This window comes from Girardinichthys multiradiatus, chromosome 5 (genome assembly GCF_021462225.1).
Source record: "Girardinichthys multiradiatus isolate DD_20200921_A chromosome 5, DD_fGirMul_XY1, whole genome shotgun sequence".
Lineage (NCBI taxonomy): Eukaryota > Metazoa > Chordata > Actinopteri > Cyprinodontiformes > Goodeidae > Girardinichthys > Girardinichthys multiradiatus.
The window spans coordinates 40,892,748-40,914,327 of NC_061798.1; the positions used below are offsets into that span (position 1 = coordinate 40,892,748).

A 21,580-nucleotide genomic window follows, 5' to 3' on the forward strand; every position below is an offset into this window, starting at 1 on the left:
CCACAGACCCTGTGGAGAAGGACTTATTCTCCACCGTCTAGTTCAAACCACCAACTCAATAAGTCTGCCGAGAAATGCCTATACTGCAAGATCCAATATTCCAATTTTGAATCCATCTAAGTTTGTCTCCTTCTCCCACACACCTAGATTAATTCCAGTCCGATCCACTGACCCATTCCTGGTTGCTGTTCATCCACTACCCTGGCTTTAAGAATAAACCGTTTTAAAACATACTCTGCTTCTCGTGATTGAGTGTTATCAGAGTCTTAAACCCACCATTATGACAATGGATGGTCTGGATTATTTAGCAAATATCTATGAGGATAATCAAGGTACCATATCCTTAGCCAAGTCCTGTATACAGACAAAGGTGTAAGCAAATTGATATTAAATATCACTTTATCAGATCAGTTGTAAATGAAGGAAAAGTTATTCTGGAGTTCTGTCCAACTAATGATATGGTTGCAGATGTACTAACCAAACCAGCAACACAGATTAAGTTAAGGAAGTATGAAATGTTTGTTTGGTGTATCAAAAATGTATTTGGAGTTGAAACATTAAAAGTCTGAGGGAGTCACCCAAATGTGAGCAAGTGGAGGTGTTGACATTATGAATGTTTTTGTATTTTAGTGCTCTCATTTGATGTTTTGTTTTCCCATTGGTTTATTCTAAGTCACGTGACATGTCTAATTTAATGCACCTGTGTAAAATAAAAGGTGTGTGTGCTCCTTAAACAATGGGAGAAACACCACGGAGCTGAGTTGAGCATTATACGTGTCGTGTTTAATGCTACGCCAAAAAGTGACTCTGCGAACACTGTACTATATTGTTTATAATTTTGTTCCCCTTTTATTCATGGAAATTTATTATTGTTTCTATTATTATTATTCTTCCTAATATTATCTTACTAGAGGTGGACTGTGAAAGTATTTAATTTCCCCGTAGGGTAATGATGAGGTTAATATTATCTCTATATTAATAATTGTATGACTGTTATAGAAGTTTATGTGCTCATTAAGTTGACTATTAAGGGGGTGGATCCCAGTGCGATCAAGCACGTAGCGATTTATTAATTCACTGTTATTCATTGTTTGGAGAATATCTGTCCTTTCTCTTGGACTTTCCGCCGTCTTGCCTACTTAAGACACGCTTAAGCTCACTAAATGTCCTCCTCACTACTGTTAACATTTCCTCATGTTAGGAGCTCTCTTAAGGCCTAAGATGCTTCGTGAATCACTTTTATCTTAATGAGGGAAAATAAAAAATAAAATTGTAGAATTCGAGAAATTGTACGATTTTTCTTAGAATGATGTCACTAGGAGCTACTTTTAGTCCCAAATCATCATCTATCAGCGTGCTTCACAGCTGGCTTAAGGTCTTTGTGTTTCTGTGTTCTGGTTTTCATTAAATATGGAGCTGTGCAAACATCTCTACTTTGATCTCATTTGTCTAAAGAACATTGTTCCAGCAGTCTTGTTTATTCAGATGCAACTTTGCAAATCTAAATCCATGCTTTCATATTGTTTTTACAGAGTGGTGCTTCTTCTATTTCATTGTAATTGAGCTGTCATAAAATCTGAAATGGCACTCTCTAGGTTTTTGTTTTGGTATCTGAAATTTCTCTGAATTTGGCGTAAATCTGTTGGGACATCATTTTCATGGTTCTTAATGTTTTTTCACAAGTCATTGTAGAAAGATGGATTTTAAAGTGTTTCAAAAGTGCTTATAACCCTTCCCAGATTGAGGAACAGAAGCAGGTGCTTCGTAAAAATGATGGCTGGTTAACCTTGGCTGCAATTGCAGAAGTAACAATAATCCTGAAAACCACTGAAGTTTAACAACTATACTTTCTGACTTAAAGCATGGCAGTGATCTCATGAAGAAAATATTTATATTATGTATTTATACTTTTGCTGTCATCTGTGTAAAGCAGTGTTTTCTAAGGTTTTTGCTGGGACCCCCACTGTGGGTTGTGAAATGCCAAATAGGGGTCTTGTGATGTTCATTATGCTATATTCTTAAATATACACATATATACAAGCCAAATACCACCACACTGTGAGCTTTATGGTCTTGGTCACTAAATTTTGCATCTCTTTTCATCTATAAGTCTATCCAATTGGTCAAACATATTTTTGGAAGGCAGTGCATTGAAGTATGACACTTATAATACGGTTAACAATTTTACACACTGCGATTGTGATGACAAATTCAGCGCAACATATTATGCAGGTCAATAACTAGCTGTTATTGACCTGCATAACAAATTATACAACAATTCATTGTCTGGAGTTATCTTTGAATGCAAACATCACATTCAGTGACATGAGCTTTATGGAACAACTATTGAGTCTCTCTGTTTTTATCTCCAATCAGCATTTGCCCTCTATTTTCTTAGGTATGCTCTTAACAAGGCACAACAAAGAAGAGGGAGTGAAATGAAAGTGTAGAGAACTCCTTTAACATTAGCTGCTCTGAAAGTGGCTGTATCAACAGGGTTAAGCGAGCAGTTTTGTAAAATCTTCAATAATACTGACCTCAATAATACTGTCAGTCTGTTAAAAGTGGGCATAATCTATCTCCTTTAAAGCTTGTGTTTCTCAACCAGGCCTTAATGGGTATAAAGAAACAAAAACTGCTGTCAAATCAATTCAGTGTTTAATGATTAAGAGGTAATTTTGAACACAAACAAGACAATACAAAGCATATTTAAACCCTTGACCCAAAACTGTCCATTGATAATTATTATTTCCACTTAAAAAATGTATCTTCTCAGTACAGCCTCATGTGCTCAAAGCTTTTGTTAAGGTAATCTAACATTTGAGACTTTTAAGCTTTTTCATTTTTGAAACCAGTTCTCATCAATTTGGAAAGTTTTGTAAAGAGTAATTAGAAACTTTAATGTCTATGATGAACACACAATGGAAATTGTTTTCAGAAAAGCAGCAACCATCATGTGTCTAAACATTTTAAAGAACATTATTTTGAGGAGAAACATTTTCTGAAACATTTGCTGCACAAATTATTAAAGCAGATTTAAATCTCTAACAAAAGACACCCAGCGTGCGAGTTAAGCATTGTTTTGGCTTCAGAACTTTTATTTTACGTCAGTGTAATCAGATGCATCTCAATAAACTGGATAAACATAAAAAAAGTGTTTATTTTATTTATTCAACAACAAATGTGAAACTTATATATTATAAATTTATCATAGACAGAGTGATACGTTTCAAGCATTTATTGCTGTTAATTTTGAGGATTTGGTTTAATACTGATAAAAACACAGCATTTGGTTTCCCAGAAATTGAAACAGTATATAAGACCAATAAAGAGGAAATTTCTAATACAGAAATGTTTTGGTATGGTCTACAAAATAATGGGGAAAAATGCTGACTTGAACGTTGTTCAGCAGACAGTCATGGACACCGTCCACATGATGTTATGCGACAAAAGGTCATTGATAAAGAAGTGGAGTATTCAGAGAATACTGCACTCAGTATAATACATATGAATGAACATACATGCTTTATGCATAATAATGGAAAATTTAGTGGAAGGAAAAAGAAAAGAAATAAACATTTGCATTATTCCTTCTATTAAGCCACTCCTGTATCCAAGACAGAAATGTCTGACTTGGGCTAAGGAGTAAAAGGACTTTACAGTCCTACGTTTTTGTCCAAATTAAAGTACATTTGGCATTTTGTTCTGAAATGAAGGTCCCAGGGTCTGTAGGAAGAGTGGAGAGGCACATAATCTAAGTTTTGTGAGCTCCAGAGTTGTTTTCATACTCAATGATTTAATGAGATATGTCATCTGCTGTTTTTGGACCACTGTGTTTGATACAAGTCTAAATTCAGTGCAGCAGCCATTTAGAAAATGTTACAGCACTTCATGCCTATATGGGTATAGAGTACTGTCAAGAGGAAGATGAGATAAACCAGACACAACAACAGAAATGAACTAAAGGCTGCTATCAATGCGAATTGGGCTTCTTCAGACCTCAGCAGAGTCAACACTTAGAATATATCACCCTGTGCAAAATTAATCTATCTAACATACAAGTTTCAGTTTTTTAATTGAATTACTACAATAAATTATCTTCACAATGGTATTCGAATGCATTGAGATGCATCTATATCTTTACAGTTGCTGTGCTGTGTGAGTGCACCTGATTCAGATAGTAGTACGTCTCAGCCTCCTGGAGATACAGTGAGTGCTTCTCATGAGGGGGAAGACCTGCCAGCATTTCATAGAAGATATGATAGTTCCTTTCTGATTTGGCCTGTGCATTAAAGAAAACAGAAATGAGCTGAATTCAGTCTTTTTTGATGAAAGGATGGTAACCAACAGGACTAGCCAAAGGCTTAATGCTTCTACAGCAGGTGTGTCCAAGTGCATCCTACCATCCCATGCATTCCTGCTCCAACAAACCTGAATCAAATGACTGAATTCCTTTATCACCAGTCATTCAGCTCTGCAGAGGCCTTGTAACAAGCCATGCATTAGATTCATGTGGGTTGGTAAGGGGATGCATCCAAACGTTGCAGGATAGTTGGTCTCGAGGACTGGACTTGGGCACCTCTCCTCTACATTGTCCTCTTTCTCACTATGACTCAATTGTAAGACGACTCTACCTGATGTGCAGTGTGTGTGTACAGGTGTGTGTTCCTTTTGTTTTTCACCTGAAAGACAATGCGGGACTTCTCCAACAAGTACTGAGACGTTATGGCACCACTGATTACACCCCTGGGGAATGGCACATACACAGACACACACACACGCACATACATCACTGAGTTAGGTAACAGGTCATACATGTGTAATGTGCTTGGATCTGCACCGTCACAGCTCTAACAAAAGATCTGATCCTAATGTAACTGTGCTTGTGGGACATGTTTGCATATTTTCCAGTAAGCCCCTTGTGTATCCATTTCGGCAGATAAGGTGTCCTTTTTAAACTTACACAAAATTAGTCTGACGGTTTACACATGTGGCTCTATGTAGAACAATCAACAAAGCCCTTAATAAAATACTGCTACCTCAGAAAAAAACATTAATACACTGCAGAAATAACCGAAACATTTTGCTGAATTAGTACTGGGGTTTGAATAGTACTGGTGTTATATCTACACTTTTAAAAATGGCTTCAGTCACACCCCTTCATAACAAACACAACCTAGACCTCTATTTGCTACTAAACTACAGATCTATATGTAAATCACTCGTGTTATCTAAAACATTCAAAAAATTGTCTGTAATCAGCATTTGAGAGCAAATTCAATTAGGTTTTCATTAAAAACACAACGCAGAGGGAGTGCTCCCCTAGCTTACCAACAATATTATCCTTAATATTATTTTTTGATTAAAATATTGTTTAAGTTCTGTTGGATCTGTCAACAGCTTTTGATACTATTGATCATGTCCTACTTACTCTTCACTTAGAATAATTAGCTGCTGTTACTCTTTAGTGGTTCATCTCCTACTAATAAAACCAAAACTTTCATGTAGCAAATGGTGAGGCTGACTCTATCCAAGCACCCCTGATGTATGGTGTGCCACAGGAATTAATACTTAGACCTTTAGCTTTTATTTATACTTGGCTTGTGCTACTCATACAAAAACTCTGCTGTGTGTAAATGCTATGCGGATGATACATATCTATTCATCTGTAAAACATAATGATCTCACAAAGCTCAATACTTTGCACCATTACTTTGCAGAGATTGGTAACTGAATGGCTCTTAAACACCAACAAAAGCTGAAACTGTTACTTCTTTTGACTTGTTCAATGAAAACAAGAGTAGAAAATATTGTTACTCACTCATCCATGTAGATTTGTGTGTATTTGCCAAAGCGTGAAGAGTTGTCATTGCGGACTGTTTTGGCATTCCCAAAAGACTCCAGCAGGGGTGTAGCCTCGAGGATCTAATAAAACATAACAAACACATCATTACGTTACCTATGTTATACAGAAATATTGGTTATCATACATAAAAAAAGATTTTACCTCTATCTGTAGGAAGACGATGTATGTGGGGAAAACAAATGAAAATTTAATAGTATAAAGCTATGTTTGTATGAAGTTAAACAGAGGTAATCAGTAAATACCTGTTGTGTGACATTGCGTTTGTGATGAATGGCTGTCAGGTAACGCAAGATCAGCTTAGTAGCCTCAGTCTTTCCTGACCCACTTTCTCCACTGAAAACAGAAAAACAATGAGCATACAGAACAATTGTACTAGAGTTTTAATTGGTGGAGCTTATGGTAGCCAATTGTATCCATTAAAAATACCATTCCTTTTAAATTGGTTAGCTACTAGACTGAAAAGGAGTGAATGAGTGGGTAAAGAAGTTGGCAAATTTTTTTTTGCATGGGAAATTACAAAAAAGCCTTTAGAAATACTGCCCAAAAAAGCAAAGTTTGTCTGTGTGAGGAGAGATTATCATTTTAAAATCTATAAAATTTTACATTTAATTAGGCTGTCTTCGTCTCATATTGAGTTCTATTTGATAATCTGAAACATTTAAGTGTAACAGCACTATATGTGAAACTTGACTCAAGTGATGTTTTTAAATGCACAGAAATAGTTAAATAAATACTTTAAAGTCATACAAAAATAAGGAAATTGGGCAGGTGAAAGACAAAAAGGAGTCTTAGAGCGCTCCAAAAAAACATATAACCAAAATATGAACAGTATTTAAATATCATGTCTTGAAGAAACATGGGAACAATCCAGTAAAGATCTGATATGATTATCTTCAGATAATCAACTGTATGCCAAGTATTGTTGGCATAGACAAGCAAAATATTTTTGGCAATATAGTGTATGTGTCTGACACCATAACAATATTGTAACACTAGTATAAACTATTTCCAAATATATGTCAAATATAATATCACTGTAACTGAATTTTTTGTTTTCATTCAACATTGTTACTTCCATCACTGTAGGTTTCAATTCAAATGATCAGACCTCAAAACAAGGTTTTAAATCTGGACTGTATAAAAGCAAAACAATAGAAGAATTTGACCTAATGGACAGTGAAAAGGCAGTCATATACAGGTATACCTAAAAAACTAGAATATCATGAAAAAATTCAAGATTTCTTGTCTCTCATATTAGAAAGTGAATCGCATATGTTATATAGATTTACTACACAGAGTGTGAAATATTTCAAGCCTTTATTTCTTGTAATTTTGATAATTATGGTTTACAGATAATGAAAACCCAAAATTTGGTGTCTCAAAAAATTAGATTACTACATAAGATCAATAAAAAAGGATATTTTAAACAGAAATGTCAGACTTCTGAAAAGAATAATCATTTATTTGCACTCAATACTTGGTTGGGCCTCCTTTTGAATGAATTACTGCATTAGTGCAGCCTGGCATGGAAGATAATATTAGCCTGTGGTTCTGCTGTAATGGAAGCCCAGATTGTTTTGATATTGGCCTTCGGATCATCTGCATTGTTGGGTCTGATGCCCATCATCTTCCTCTTGACAATACTCCATATATCCTCTATGGGGTTCAGGTCAGGCCAGTTTTCTGGCCAATTAAGCCCAGTAACACCATAGTCATTGAACCAGCTTTAGCAGTGTGGGCAGGTGCTGCTGTAAAATTTAATCCATATCTCCATAAAGCTTGTCTGCAGACAGAGGCATGAAGTGCTCCAAAATGTCCTGGCAGATTGCTACATTGACTGTGACTTCAGAAAACACAGTGGACAACACCAGAAATGACATGGCACCCCAAATTATCACTGACTGTGGAAACTTCACACTGGACTTTAAGCAACCTGCATTTTCTGCCTCTCCTCTCTTCCTCCAGACTCTGGAACCTTGATTTTTAAATGAAACGCAAACCACTGAGCAAAAGTCCAGTTCTTTTTCAGGTTTTTTAAGACACTTCTGATGTTGTCTCTGATTCAGTAGTGACATGACACTAGAAATGCAACATATGTAGCCCATGTGGAGAAGAGGCTCTTCATGTGCTGACTCCAGCCTCAGTCTGTTCCTTGTGAAGCCCTCCCAAGTTCTTGAATGGATCTTACTTGACAATTTTCCCAAAGTTGTGGTGATGCTTGTTGCTGATGCATCTTTTCCTACTACACTTCTTCCTTCCACTCAACTTTCCATGAATATGCTTCTTTAGCAATGACCTATTGTGGCTTACCCTCCTTTTGGAGGCTGTCAATAACTGTCTTCTGGGCATCTTTCAAGTCAGCAGTCTTTCCTATGATGTAGCCTACTGACCCAGAATGAGAGACCATTGAGAGGCTCAGGAAACCATTGCAGTTGTTTAAGTTAATTTGCTGATTATGGTGTAACACCATAAGTTTCCAATATTTAACTTTTTCCACTATATTCTAATTTTCTAGGACACTGAATTTTGAGTTTTAATTTTCTGTAAGCCATAATCATAACAATTACATGGCAATGTTTTGTTCAGTTTAAATTATGCTTACAGAAATGAGTATTGATGAGAAACATAGTCTTCAGCAGCAACAGTGACAGCATTTCATACCTGATAACAATACACTGGTCCTTTTTGGCATCCATCATGGTTGTATATGAGAGATTAGCAATGGCAAAGAGATGACTGCAACACAATGAAACATTTTTAATTAATGACCATTATTGTACGCCAGTCACTTCTGTGCGCTGTGTGTGTCTGTTTTGTGAAGATGAGGTAATGAAATGCATGACCAAACGCTGCCTTGGCAACCAACCAGCAACAGTGTAACAGTAGCCTGTCACTAACACGTGAAAGCACTGGCATTTACACCCGTGCTTACCACATTACTGCATCTCTACACAACAAGTGTAGACATACTCAGAACAAAAGTACAAGGGCACGCAAACACACAAGTTTTCAAAGAGTACGGGATACAGTTAAATACAAATTATTATGAAAGCATTCTACACCTGCAGTTATTCCAAATTTTGTTACAACCACAAACATTTTTGTATTGTATTGGTAATTTATGATACACAAAACAGGGTCAGTTCATAAATTAACTTCCCAAGCTTTGGGCATTTCACCTTCCATTTTCTGAAAATGGAAAGATTATCCTATGACTGCAAACCTATCAAGGACATCAACTAAGCTGAAAAGCAGAGAAAACAGAGAAACAGACAACAGGTTGAGGGTAACACTGCACACTGCAGGAGCTCCAGAGATCCACACCTTAATAGGAAGTATCTGTACAAATGAAAACTATTACTTCTCTATCTCGTTTATACAAGAATGTCAGGAAGAAATCAGAAGGAAGTCCTGTTTAACTTTTGCCACAAGGGGACAGAGCTAGAAGGTGATCAGATCAGATGAGACCAAAACTAAGCTTTTTGGCTCATTTGCAAAACATTGTGTGTGACAAAAACTGAGACAAAACTCTACATTGTCTCGAATCACTCCATCCCCTCAGTGAAACATGGAAGTGGCAGCATCATGCTATGGTGAATGCTTTTCTTCAATAAGGACAACAGGAAGCAGATGGATGGAACTAAATATAGAGCAATACTGGCAGAAAACCAGCTAGAGGCTGCAAAACCATTGAGAATGGGGCTTCAGTTTCCAGCAGAAGAGCGATCCTAAGATGACCAGACCAAAATCTAAATAAAAATCTATGGTAAGACTTTAATATCACTGTTTCTGTCTCTTGGTGTGCAAAGGTCTTAAACACATAATACAAAACACTTTAAATTACACTGAAAGGTTGTTCTGCATAATGTCGATTCAGTGAGGATTCATGTGACGAAATGTGAAAAAATATCAGTGGTATAAATACTTTTGCAAGCTTCTGTACTTTACTGCTCAACTAAGCTGATCCTCTTTACACAAAGTGGGTGAAATAAGACTACTAAAAAAAGTGAATAAAAAGTGAACACAGCCCATATAGTAACATTTTGAAATATCCAGCTAAAAGGCAGACGCATAGAGTTTTAGGTCTGAAACACACAAACATTCCAAGGTCTTACGGGGGGTTGTCACTCAGACCGTGGCCTTCATACTGGTGCACCATGTCTGTGCCATAGACGTTAAGCAGCTTGTAAGGGTTAACAGACACAAGGATGCGCCCTATGTAGGTCTGGCAAAGAAACAGAGAAAAAAAATTATCCTAATGTTTGTGATATTTTACTATATTAGTTTATTGTCATGTTAAACATTGAGCGTACATATATAAGTTCGTGGTCGAAGCGTTTCTTCAGGTTCAATAGAACTGTGGTCTCATTCAGCTCACTGAAATTAAACACAAGAAATTAAACAAACCCACTGAGCACATATTGCCACACTAGGCTAGCAGTCCTGCATTTACTTTGAAAACCATTCCTTATTATTATTTAAAGACAATGAAGGTCTTTCTTTTTTTAAACTGTTGTTGCAATGAAACAATATTCAGCGTTTCTTAGAATTTGAAGGAATATTAGTTCCACACAAATTTACTTAAATGCTGCACTAAATAAAATCCTCATGAAGTGGATCATACACAGTAAATTAATTCTAGGTCTTCTTTAAATTACTCATTTGTTGAAAGAGCTTAAACAGCATTCAATTCATGATTTTTATGTTTGGTCTGAATTGTGCTTACGGGAGCTGAGTTAGGTCTTCCATTCCCTCTGCCCAGCGTACAACTCTGTGGCCTGTAGTGGGCATGCTTATTACAGAATAGATCTGGACACAATTAATAAACAGTTACTATGGCATTAGAGCAATAAAACCATATAACGTTTTGAAAGCTTGAAGAATATATACAATACTGGATGCAAAGCTGATATAACAGCATTGTAATGGAATGCGGATAATCTAGTTGGTAAACCTAAAAGAAAATGCTTACCAACTAGTTTGTGAGTTTGTAAATATTTTAGATACTGCTTTAATAATGCCAACCAAATCTCAGCAAAAAATTGGAAGCATTTCTTTTTAACAGTCATATTACATTCCACATTAATAAAAACAGGTACCTTGTCATACCAGCTTTGGCCTGGTACCCTAGTTCTGCCAGGAGTCCACTCTAGGTTCTGAGGCAGTTTCTCTGCAACCCGAGGGCTTGGTGAATATCCTTCCAACACCCCATCTTCTTTGTACATGGACCACTTTGACAAATTCTGAAGTGTCCCATGTGGCAAAACCCTCTCAGCTGCCCAAACATCGTCCCCACCTTCACCTCCACCACTCGCGTTCCTGGCCCAGTGGCCAGATCGTGGCCCGTATGGAGGTATCACAGCATAGCGATGGTCCTCCCCCTGAAGTTCTGTTGGCACGGTGTATGAAGCATAACGAAGCTGCTGGTTTTGGATGGCATCAGATAGTTTTGGGTTGTGGAACCGGCGTGTGAGAAGAGAGCCATCTGGAAGCCTGTGAAAAAAGGAATAGTTGTTTTTTTTTTTACGCAGATAATGCGGAAGCAGATAAAGAGCTGTATTATACTGGTTAAATATGAGATTAAGGACCCCAGGAACAAAACTTGCATTTTTACATTTTATTTACCCTCTAAGATCTATGTATAAAATGTTTCTCTTCTTACACATAACTGAATTATTAGGTTTTTGCTGTCTGTCCAAAAACGTAATGTCTCTGGGTGTCTTTATTTGGTTATTTAAGGTTGGCCGGTCCTTGTTTTTGTGTGGACAAGAATAATATATAATAAAAATGTGACCTTTGTAGCCTTTGTTCCTTCAAAATTTAGCCTGAACAAAGATGTTGAAAGTCAGGCTTGGTTTGCTGATTTGACCAACCTCAAAAATTCTTTGTCTTCATATACTTTTCACTTTTAACTACATTTTTATGTTCTTTACGGGTAACATCATCTTTTCTGTGTCGTTTAACAAAATTTTGTTAAGGTGATATGTTAAAAGCAGAATATTTTTCATACAGGAGCAGAATATTAACGGACCTTAGGGGACCGACCCAATGCCTCATTTGATACCTGGCTGCTGAACATGTTTTTCTGTGCAACACTATGTAAAACTTAGTCAATTTTATAATTTCTAGTTTCTATTAAAATTTTAATTCCATACCTGTAAGTGACACCACGTAGTTCTTCATTCTGCAGTGCAGAGGCAACGTTGGGGCTTGTGTGTTTGGGTGCACCTGATAGGCCTGAGGTATCAGAGAGAGCATAGAGACCAGCAGAACGAAGTCCCTGATTCTGCCTAAGAGCAGCTGTCAGGTTTGGAGTGGATGGCTTCTGGCCAGGCAGAACTAAAGTACCATCAGGGAGCTGGTATGTTGCAGTACGAAGGTTCTGGTTTAGAAGAGCCTAACGGTGGTGGATGAAAGAAATCTACTTACTCAATTTCACAGTGGCAATAAATCTCTAACCTACAGTGCCTTGCAAAGGAATTAACATTTTTTTATGTTAAAACCACAAACTTCTAACCATTTTTGTTATGATTCTGGGCTGTTTTGTCTGTACTGCCTCTTTCACCTGATCCTTCCCAGCCAGCTCCCTAATCACGCCTCACCTGCTTCACCTGTTCACCTGGCTTTATAAGCAGCACGCTGACAAACGGCGCCAGATTATCAAAAGCCTTAGTGTGAGTACATGTCCAGCGTTCCTTCTTTGTCTGACTGCCTGATCCTGATCTCATCTTTGCCTCCTGGGTACCTCTGCTCTGCCTTGCCCACGTCGGATATCTCCCTGGCTTCTGATTTCTGGACATCAACCTTGCTTCTGCCTTCTGACTACTGCCCTCTGCCTAACCTTCAAATCTGCCTGCCTGAATCTGCCTCCCCATGCATGTTATAGTTTCTGTGCCCTGACCACCGATTCAAGCCTCTCCCTCAGATCTTGTCGCCTAAATCAGTCTTCCTGGCAGTTTCTGTCTTCTGACCACCGCACTCTGCCTATTCACCAGGTTTGCAAACCTGATAACTTGTTCCTGTGTGATGTTACCAGCTGTCACCAGACAATCAGGCCGAGGACCCGAAAATCAGTTTCCTTATTCTACCACGGTTATTGAGAAGGTTAGTGGCTTTATTTCTGAGCTTATCATTATTCTCAGTTCTCTGCTCAGCCACTAACACATCTGTCTGCCCTCAGAGGTCCCTGAGGCTGCCACTGGTTGTTTCCTGCCGAATGTCACCAAGAGCTTTCAATAAACCTTTTGATTTCGATCTGTTGTGTCCGGCTGAAATTTCGGGTCCTCTGTACAATACTCCTCATTTAACTAAAATTACCAGTCCTAGTCTTTTGGGGTAAGCCTCTACCAGCTTTGCACATTTCCAAAATTAAATCTTTAAACTGGGAAATATAACTTATCAATTAGATTTAACAGGGTTTCTTTCAGGATTTCTGTATTTAGCTCCATCTTCCCATCAACTGTTGTGGAAAACTGTAGTGGGGACTTCTTGAGGCTTTTTATTTTTACAATGGCTGTCTTCTTACTACCCTTTCATAAGTAAAGTTCAGATTTGTGAAGGGCATGACTAATATTTCTCCCAGCCACCTGAGCTACGAATCTCTCCTCTAGTGTTACTATAGGCCTCTTGGCTGCGTCCCTGAATAATGCTCTCCTTGCTGAGCCTGTCTGAGGTGGATGCCTATCTTTTTAAAGGTTTGAATTTTCGCCTTATTCCGAGCTTTGTCGAAAGCTTGGGATATTGCATCATGACTGAAAACGACTTTAAACTTCTCCAGAACTTCACCTTTTAAATGCCGGCAGTTTGTTCACCCATATTCTCTTACAAACCTTCAAGGAACTGCTGGATATACACTGAGATTAAACTACTCACTGGTGGACTGTATTTAATAATTAAATGTCCTCTGAATGTCAACGTTCTGTATTTTATTTAGGGGTATCAAAGTAAAGGCGGTTGAATCCATGTGAATGCCACATTTTCAAATTCTTGTTTGTAATAAATGTATACCATGCTCTACTTGAAATGTATGGTGTAAAATATCACATAGAATACACAGAGGTTTGAGGTTGTAATCTTTCAAAATGTGAAAAGGTTCAAGGGGTACGAATATTTTGCAAGGCACTATATGTAATTTATAACCGTATAACTCTACAGACTGAAGCTTCTACAATATGTTTCACTTTAGTCCAACACTGGAACAGCTTGTATCAAAGTATAAGCAGAGAAGAAACATACTTTGGACAGATTAGGACCAACTGGTTTTCTTGGGTCAATGATGATTGTTCCATCAGGCAGAGCGTAGGATATGCCTTTTAAATATGGATTTTGCAGGGCTGCTGTCAGATTTGGACTCTTTGGCTTCCTAGGGTCCACAATAATAGTTCCATCTGGAAGGGTGTATGAAGCAGCTCTCAAGGCTTGGTTACCTAGAGCCTATAGGAACAAATGGCTTATGTTAAACAAAAAGAAAAGCAGCAGATTGGATTACACACCTTTACTAGAAAAACTATTTCCATATCAATCTTTAGAAACTTTAAGTCCAAACTAAAATAACACAGGATGAAGATACGTATTGAGAAACATCAGCAAAACACTTAATAAGTCTGAATCTTTAGTTAACCTTTGCCAGATTTGGTGACACTGGTATAGATGGATCTCGAACTCCCTGTGGTAGTGTGAATGAGGCATTCCGTAATGAGGAGTGTTGAAGAGCATTAGACAGATTTGGAGAGGTAGGTTTCCGTGGATCAATGATGATAGTGCCATCCGGGAGGGTGTACGAAGCACTCTTCAGATAAGGGTTCTGAAGTGCTGCGGTAAGGTTGGGTGTCTTTTCTGTTTCGGAGGCTATCACAATTGTACCATCAGGAAAAGAGTAAGAAGCTTCACGTATGGCTGGGTTGTTCAAGGCCCTACTAAGGTTTGGGGAAATAGGATGCTAAACAAAACAATATGTATATTAGTTATGTACAATATGATTGCAAGGGTTATATGTTATTGAAAGATGTGCGCATACATTAATGGTAAATTCAATGTAAAGTAAGGAACTACAAGTCATTGGTTACTTTCTGTCTGGGATCCATAAAGGTGCCATCGTGTAGAGTATATGAAGCTGTCCTCAGATGCTGGTTTTGAAGAGCTCCAGAAAGGTTAGGTGACATTGGCTTCTGAAGTAGACGCGGGTCCTGTTTTAGTCAAAGTTGGACAGCCAAAAAAAGGGATGAGAATTTTTCCAATAAAATTTAACTTTCAGTTGACAAACATAATGAGAAAGTAATCTGAACTTAATACTTACCCTTATAACTGATCCATCAGGCATTATATATGAGGCACTCCGGAGTTGTTGGTTTTGCAATGCATGACCAAGCAATGGTGAAGAACGGGGATCTGTATAAGGGCTTATCAAGGTTCTCTCTGGCAGCCGGTATGATGCCTGCATCAAATGTGGGTTTTGCAGGGCTCTTCCCAACATAGGTGAAGAGGGTGATTGAGGTACAACTGAGGACTGTCTGAGTTGCACAGGGGTCAGATAGGATGCCTGGCGGAGATTTGGGTTCTGCTGAAGGGCATTGTGAAGCTGAGGACCAGCTGGGGCATAGGGATTGCGACGTTGCATGATAGGAGATTTTAAATTTGACACATTATGCAAACCAGTTTGGTTTTGCAGTGCATCTTGAAGCAATGGTGCTGGGCCAGGCTCAGAGATGTAATCATATGGCGTACCAAGAGATGGTCCATAAGGGGATTGCATCTGTGGAGTTTGATAAGAGGCCATGCCTCTCATTGCCTGACTGTGTCTCATGGCGCCAGAAAGCAATGGAGATGATGGTACAGATGTGGCATATGGAGACTGAGGTCTCTGAAGTGGAGAAACATAAGATGCTTCTCTTACTGCTTGGTTTTGCAGTGCTCCAGAGAGCATTTGTGAGGGAGGAAGCAAAGGCTGCTCATAAGGTGACATTGGTCTCTGCAGTGTATGATCATGAGGCTCTACTAATTCTGGAACCATCTGACCCATGCCCATCATTTGGGCTGCCTCTGGTCCAAGGGCTGAAATAGCATCTGGTCGAATACCTTGGTTCTGCAAATAATGTGATAACATGGGAGAAGATGGGACAACAAATTGTGATGGCTCAGTGTTAGAACGCAGTGCAAAACCAGTTTGGTTTTGCAGTGCATCTTGAAGCAATGGCGGTGGGCCAGGCTCAGAGATGTAATCATATGGCATAACAACAGTTGGTCCGTATGGTGATTGTAACTGTGGAATTTGATAAGAAGCCACACCTCTGATTGCCTGACTATGTCTCATAGCTCCAGAGAGCAATGGAGATGATGGTACAGATTGGACATGTGGAGACTGAGGTCTCTGAAGCGGATAAATGTAGGATGCTTCTCTCACTGCCTGGTTTTGCAGAGCTCCAGAAAGCATTTGTGAAGGAGGAAGCAAAGGTTGCTCATAAGTAGACATTGGTCTTTGCACTGCAGGATAACAAGGTTCTACTAATTCTGTAGCCATCTGACCCATGCCCCCCATTTGTGCTGCCTCTGTTCTAAGGGCTGAAAAAGCACCTGGTTGAATACCTTGGTTCTGTAAAGAACGGGACAACCTGGGAGAAGAGGGGGCAACAAATTGTTGTGACCGCTCAGTGTAAGAATCAGCATAAGGATCTGAAACATAGGACTGACGATTCAGTTGAGGAGAGAAGCGAGGGGATGGACTGCGTGACATATGTTTCATGGAGGGCTGTGGGGAAGGAGGAGGCATCCTCCTTATCGACTGCTGGGCTCTGAGGGGACGACCTCGAGCAACGGGGCGAAGAGGAAGACGGCCAGATTCTCTTCTCGCTAGGGGAACACGTTGGACCATGAGAGGAGAATGGAAAGGAGAAGAGTGAAGGGAGTCTATCGTAAGAACAGAAGATCTATTACTTCTTACAGAAGATGCACGAAATGGACGCACATTCTGTGTGGGTGGGGGCACTGGACGTCCTCTAAGACCCATGGGGGAGGGTCTGACAGTACCTAAAGGAACATTTCCTAATGCCCTAGGCCTGGCCAATGGTGTGGGGTCCCTGAGCAGTCGAGTTGAGCGACGAGAAAGTGTAGGAGAGGATGGAGCTGGCCGAGGCCCTGCAGGAGATAAACTTCGGTGAGAAGGAGAGGGCGAGGGCGAGGGCCTTCGACTTAGCTGAGGAGACAGAGGCGGTGATGCAAGACCAGGGGAGAGTGGAGGTGGTTCTTGCATCTTTCTCCCTCCAAATGGACTTCGAGCAGGTGTGGGTGATGACTGGAGACCTTGCATCCTCATGGAAACGTGGGGTGATGATGGTGGAGAATGGTACCTCATTGGTCCTCTCTCCAATGGTGGAGGACTACGACGAATTATGGAGGCACGGGGAGAATGAGGGGGTGAAGGTGCTCGAGCCAAAGGAGAAGGTGACCTTTGAGACTGTACTCTACGATGAAGAACTGGAGACACCATTGGAGAAGCAGGAGGTGAAATCTGTCTAGACAAAACAGATCGAGGTCTTTGGGCATTAATTAACCCACCCCTTATGGAAGGTTGTGGGGAGGGGATCTGCCTTTGTGCAACCATAGGGGTGGGTGCTGTCAAAACCATGGCAGAAGGATGGTGTTGCATTTGTGGAGAGGGCATGATGACAGTGCGGCAAGATGGAGTGGGAGAAGGTTGTATGCGGCGTGCAGGAAGAGGAGACATGCTCGCTTGTTTAATAATCATGGCTGTTGGTGTTGGGATTGTTGGGAAGTTGTAACCCTGCGGCTGTGGTATCATCATTGGGTCTGTTATCATCTGCGGCGAGTAAAAAAGGTATGAATTAAATTCTTCTATAGTATTACAAAAACAATTTGTGTTTTATAAAATGAATACAGCAATACACATTAATGCTATTAATGCTAGTATCAAACTTTAAATTATAGGGTTTTATGTATTTTAGTGTGTCACAAACAATTTCCATTTGAGATGCATCTATTTTTTTATAATTAATACCATGGTGGAATCTGTGGTGTTTTGTTTTGTACATCTGAACATAGATTTAAATAATTATAGATTCTGATAAGGGCTAGAACATTTTTATGTTAATGCCCCAGAAAGGATAAAGGATATACCTTCTTTTTACCATTAGGCTAATGAAGCTCATCTGAAATGCAGTAGTGTGGGAGTTGAAGAACAGCAAGGGCAGGTTAGCACTCCTCTTGAAAATTACATCCTGTATAAGAACATGTTTTACAATAAGCTGGCCCTAGCTGCTGTACTGCTTGTTTTAGATATTTTCCACCTGGAGAGACTTGATTTCAATAATTGGGATATCAGGAAGATAATGCAGAATTTGGTGACAGGCAAAAAAGGCATGTCGACCATTTATAGAGGTGCATTGAAGCAGAAACACTGATGCAGCCCCCTAGGACGTTTCCCATCTCTGCCATGGGAAAAGGCTGGCTGGGGCAAATATTACTTTTTACCCCATCTCTTTCTATATGTTACATATCAGTTTCTCTTAAACCCAGTTTTAATCTGTACTCTTATATATATATATTATGCGCAACATTACATGAAATGTATAATCTTGACACCCTGGACACATCACTTTGTCACAACACCTGCACATCTCTAAGTAGTGTCATGTTAGATATATTGTATCACTCCCTCTTAGACAAAAGCAATGACAGACTATTACCTGTGGTGAAACTGGTCGTGGAGACATTGGTTGTTGTTGGAGCAACAACTGCTCTGACATCATCTGCTGCTGTGGGGACATAATTTGCTCGGGCATCAACTGCTGTTGTGGTGACATCTGTATAGGCATCATTTGAGGCAGCATACTATTCTCTTGTTGGAACATCATCTGCTGCTGTGGGAACATTATCTGTTGTGTTGATAGTAGTTGTTGCTGTTGAACAGGAAACATAGGCATTTGTTGTTCTGATAATGGTATTTGCTGTTGCAATGACATCATGTCTCCAAGTTGATATGGTGCAAGAGGGATCTGGTCTTCATACTGGATATCTGACATGTCTTCAAACTCTTGATCTGGAGGCAAAGTTGGTGGAGGAGGCAAAGGAACATCTAGTCGCTCTTTTCCAAACAGGCGCACTTGAGGTCTAGGAACTCTAAATGTAATGTCCCCTTGCTGAATTCCACCAAAGTAATCCCCAGTTTGATTCATCTGACCTGCAAATCGGTCCCCATTGAGGCCGTCTACATTATCTATACCTGGCACCCCAATCCCAAAGACCTGTTGGCCTTCAAGGGGGAATGTAGTCTGTTGTGAGCTCAAGTCTTGGTACTGCATACCAGCCTCGCTATATCCAAGCTGATAACCTGGTTGAAATCCTCCTTGCATTCCCATAGTTGCAGTATAAGGATCCTCATGATAACCTGCTGGCCCAATGTCAAGGTAACCCATTTGTCCATTTGCATAGTAAGCTCCCTGACCGTTTTCATCATAATAAACCTGAGCCTGAGGATCAAGAAATCCTCCTATCTCCCCTCCATATATATGACCCATATTCATTTGAGCATAGTAGTCCAGGGCTTCATCACCATACATTGTCTGTTGTTGCTGGTACCCATAATAATTTGCTTCCTGAGTATCATAATACCCCTGGGCAGAGGAATAAGTGTCATTGTATTCATAAAGTCCATCATCATAATACTCTCCATTTGGATCATAGAGTACATCTTCCTCATAGTACCCTAGGTCTTGATAGTCTGCGCCTCCCATCTCATTATCATAGAAGCCATACTGACCCTGTCTTCCATACCCTGGTTCTGACTCAACCCCATAATCACCATAGCCATCATCATACCTGTAATCTCTCTGGGCAACTACATGGTGTTGGCCATATCCATCATCTTCCTCCTCAAACTCATAACCATTGTTGTGGTAACCGTGCAGAAACCGTCTGGAGCTGGAATGTTGTGGATTTCCTCTACGACCGCTTAAGCCATGATGCGTGGAATTTTCTTGCATTTTTTTCGACAGAAACCGTTTGGTAAGCCAATTAGTCGCCGCAGCAACCTTACCCAGTAACACACTACTGTTCTTGAAATCATCACTGGTGCCATCTTGCTTTTTAAATAGACCTCTAAAGAAACCCCCTTTCCTCTTATTTGAGTTTCCACCCCCAAGACGAAGTAACATGTACGTTGGTTTTTTCCCTCCATTGGCTGCTGCCTTCTCTTTGGCCTCTTTCTCCTTTTTTTTCTTTTGGCTGGATTTAAATTTCATCATGAACCGAGAGGTGTTCTTCATTATAGACTTGCGGCGTTTTTTCTTAGCAAGCCGGCTCTTCCTCCTTCCCAAACCAAGGAATAAACGTGATGTGCTTTTCAGTTTCTTCACACTGTTCTTGCGCCGTTTGATTCCAGAAAACTTCATGAACATTTTTGACATGTTCTTCAGACCTTTCTTTGGGACTTTAACTGGAGCGTGTAATTCTTCCTTCATTTTGCCTTTTTTCTTCTTCGCACCCACATCAGATTTTCCCCCTTTATGATGACGATCATCTTTAGATTTCTTTTTAGATTTACTGTGACCCGCTTCACCTTCATCGTCCTCCTCTTCTTCGTCATCATAGTCTTCATCATCTTCTTCAGAGTCATCACCACGTCTAGATTTCCCACCTTTCTTGTCTTTACCCCCTCGCCCTTTTCTCTTTTTGTCATCCTCTGAATCCTCATAATCTTCTTCTTCACTGAACTCTTCCTCTGCTTCTTCATCACTCAGTAGCTCCTCCTCTTCCTCTTCAGACTCCACTTTTTTCCCCTTCCTTTTGTCTTTTCCTTTTTTCCCATCATCTTTTCCTTTGGATGGCTCCTCTTTTCCCTTCTTAACCCCTTTCTTATCATCCTTTCCACCCTTTTTGTCATCCTTTCCTCCCTTTTTGTCGTCTTTTCCTCCCTTTTTTTCATCTTTTGCTTTCTTGTCATCCTCTTTCTTTTTCTCTGGTTCAGGTTTTCCACCTTTCTTGGTGTCCTTTTTGGTATCTTTCTTGCCAGGCATTTTGACCAGTTGCTAGAAGCACACCATGCCCCCAGTACAAGATTCAATGCTGCTGACCTTTAAACACAAAAAGAGAATAACTTGTACCATGTTTGTAAACTAACAAAAAAGAGGACTGTCAGTAATGCACAAGAAAGACAAACTTTAACTAACCTTTAAATTGTTTCTTGTTTTAGATGTGACTGTATGATTTTGCACTGGGACTATTTGAGGGTTCACCATTAGTTTTAGAAGAAATCCACCTGTTTTTAGTAGCTCCACACTGCTCAAAACTGGTCCCCATGAATGCTCCTGTGCACATATAAAAATCCTCATATCTACAAGCTTTTCAATTCAATAAAAATACCCAAAACAACAAGGTTTACCAGACACCAGATAGTATTTAACACCATAAAGGTTATTCTCAAAGAGCTTTTATCTGAAAACAAGGTGTTTAATAGATGATCAGCTGAACGACAATGTGCTTTTAAGGTTCTTCCTCCTCATTTTTGGCTATCTGAGGCTGGCCAGTCTTTGCCTTCATTTGCTCCAGAAAACTGCATTGAAAATGTTTAGCCAATAGTTCACATCCCAATTTTGTTTAAATGAAGAGTCTGGAAGTCAGGCTTAGTTAACCCACTAGCTAAAACACAGTCAGTCATTTTCTATACCACTTCTTCCATAGTGGGTTGCAGGGAAGCTTGTGTCT

At 39.6% G+C, this 21,580-nt stretch overlaps 1 protein-coding gene across 1 annotated transcript in view; it reads right to left on the reverse strand.

Moving 5' to 3' along the window:
- Positions 1-21,184, reverse strand: part of myo15ab (myosin XVAb) — an 81,519-nt gene extending 60,335 nt beyond the window's left edge. Inside the window, exons 1-17 of the mRNA XM_047366872.1 lie at positions 21,046-21,184; positions 18,565-20,949; positions 15,162-17,678; positions 14,932-15,051; positions 14,487-14,804; positions 14,102-14,299; positions 12,022-12,263; positions 10,966-11,359; positions 10,593-10,675; positions 10,180-10,243; positions 9,982-10,091; positions 8,528-8,602; positions 6,109-6,199; positions 6,008-6,013; positions 5,822-5,925; positions 4,683-4,746; positions 4,169-4,282 (exon numbers count right to left, since the gene is read on the reverse strand). Of these exons, the coding sequence (XP_047222828.1) occupies positions 4,169-4,282; positions 4,683-4,746; positions 5,822-5,925; positions 6,008-6,013; positions 6,109-6,199; positions 8,528-8,602; positions 9,982-10,091; positions 10,180-10,243; positions 10,593-10,675; positions 10,966-11,359; positions 12,022-12,263; positions 14,102-14,299; positions 14,487-14,804; positions 14,932-15,051; positions 15,162-17,678; positions 18,565-20,892 (6,828 nt within the window). The 5' untranslated portion in view covers positions 20,893-20,949; positions 21,046-21,184. The remainder of the gene's footprint in view (positions 1-4,168; positions 4,283-4,682; positions 4,747-5,821; positions 5,926-6,007; positions 6,014-6,108; positions 6,200-8,527; positions 8,603-9,981; positions 10,092-10,179; positions 10,244-10,592; positions 10,676-10,965; positions 11,360-12,021; positions 12,264-14,101; positions 14,300-14,486; positions 14,805-14,931; positions 15,052-15,161; positions 17,679-18,564; positions 20,950-21,045) is intronic.
- Between the last annotated feature and the right edge of the window lie 396 nt (positions 21,185-21,580).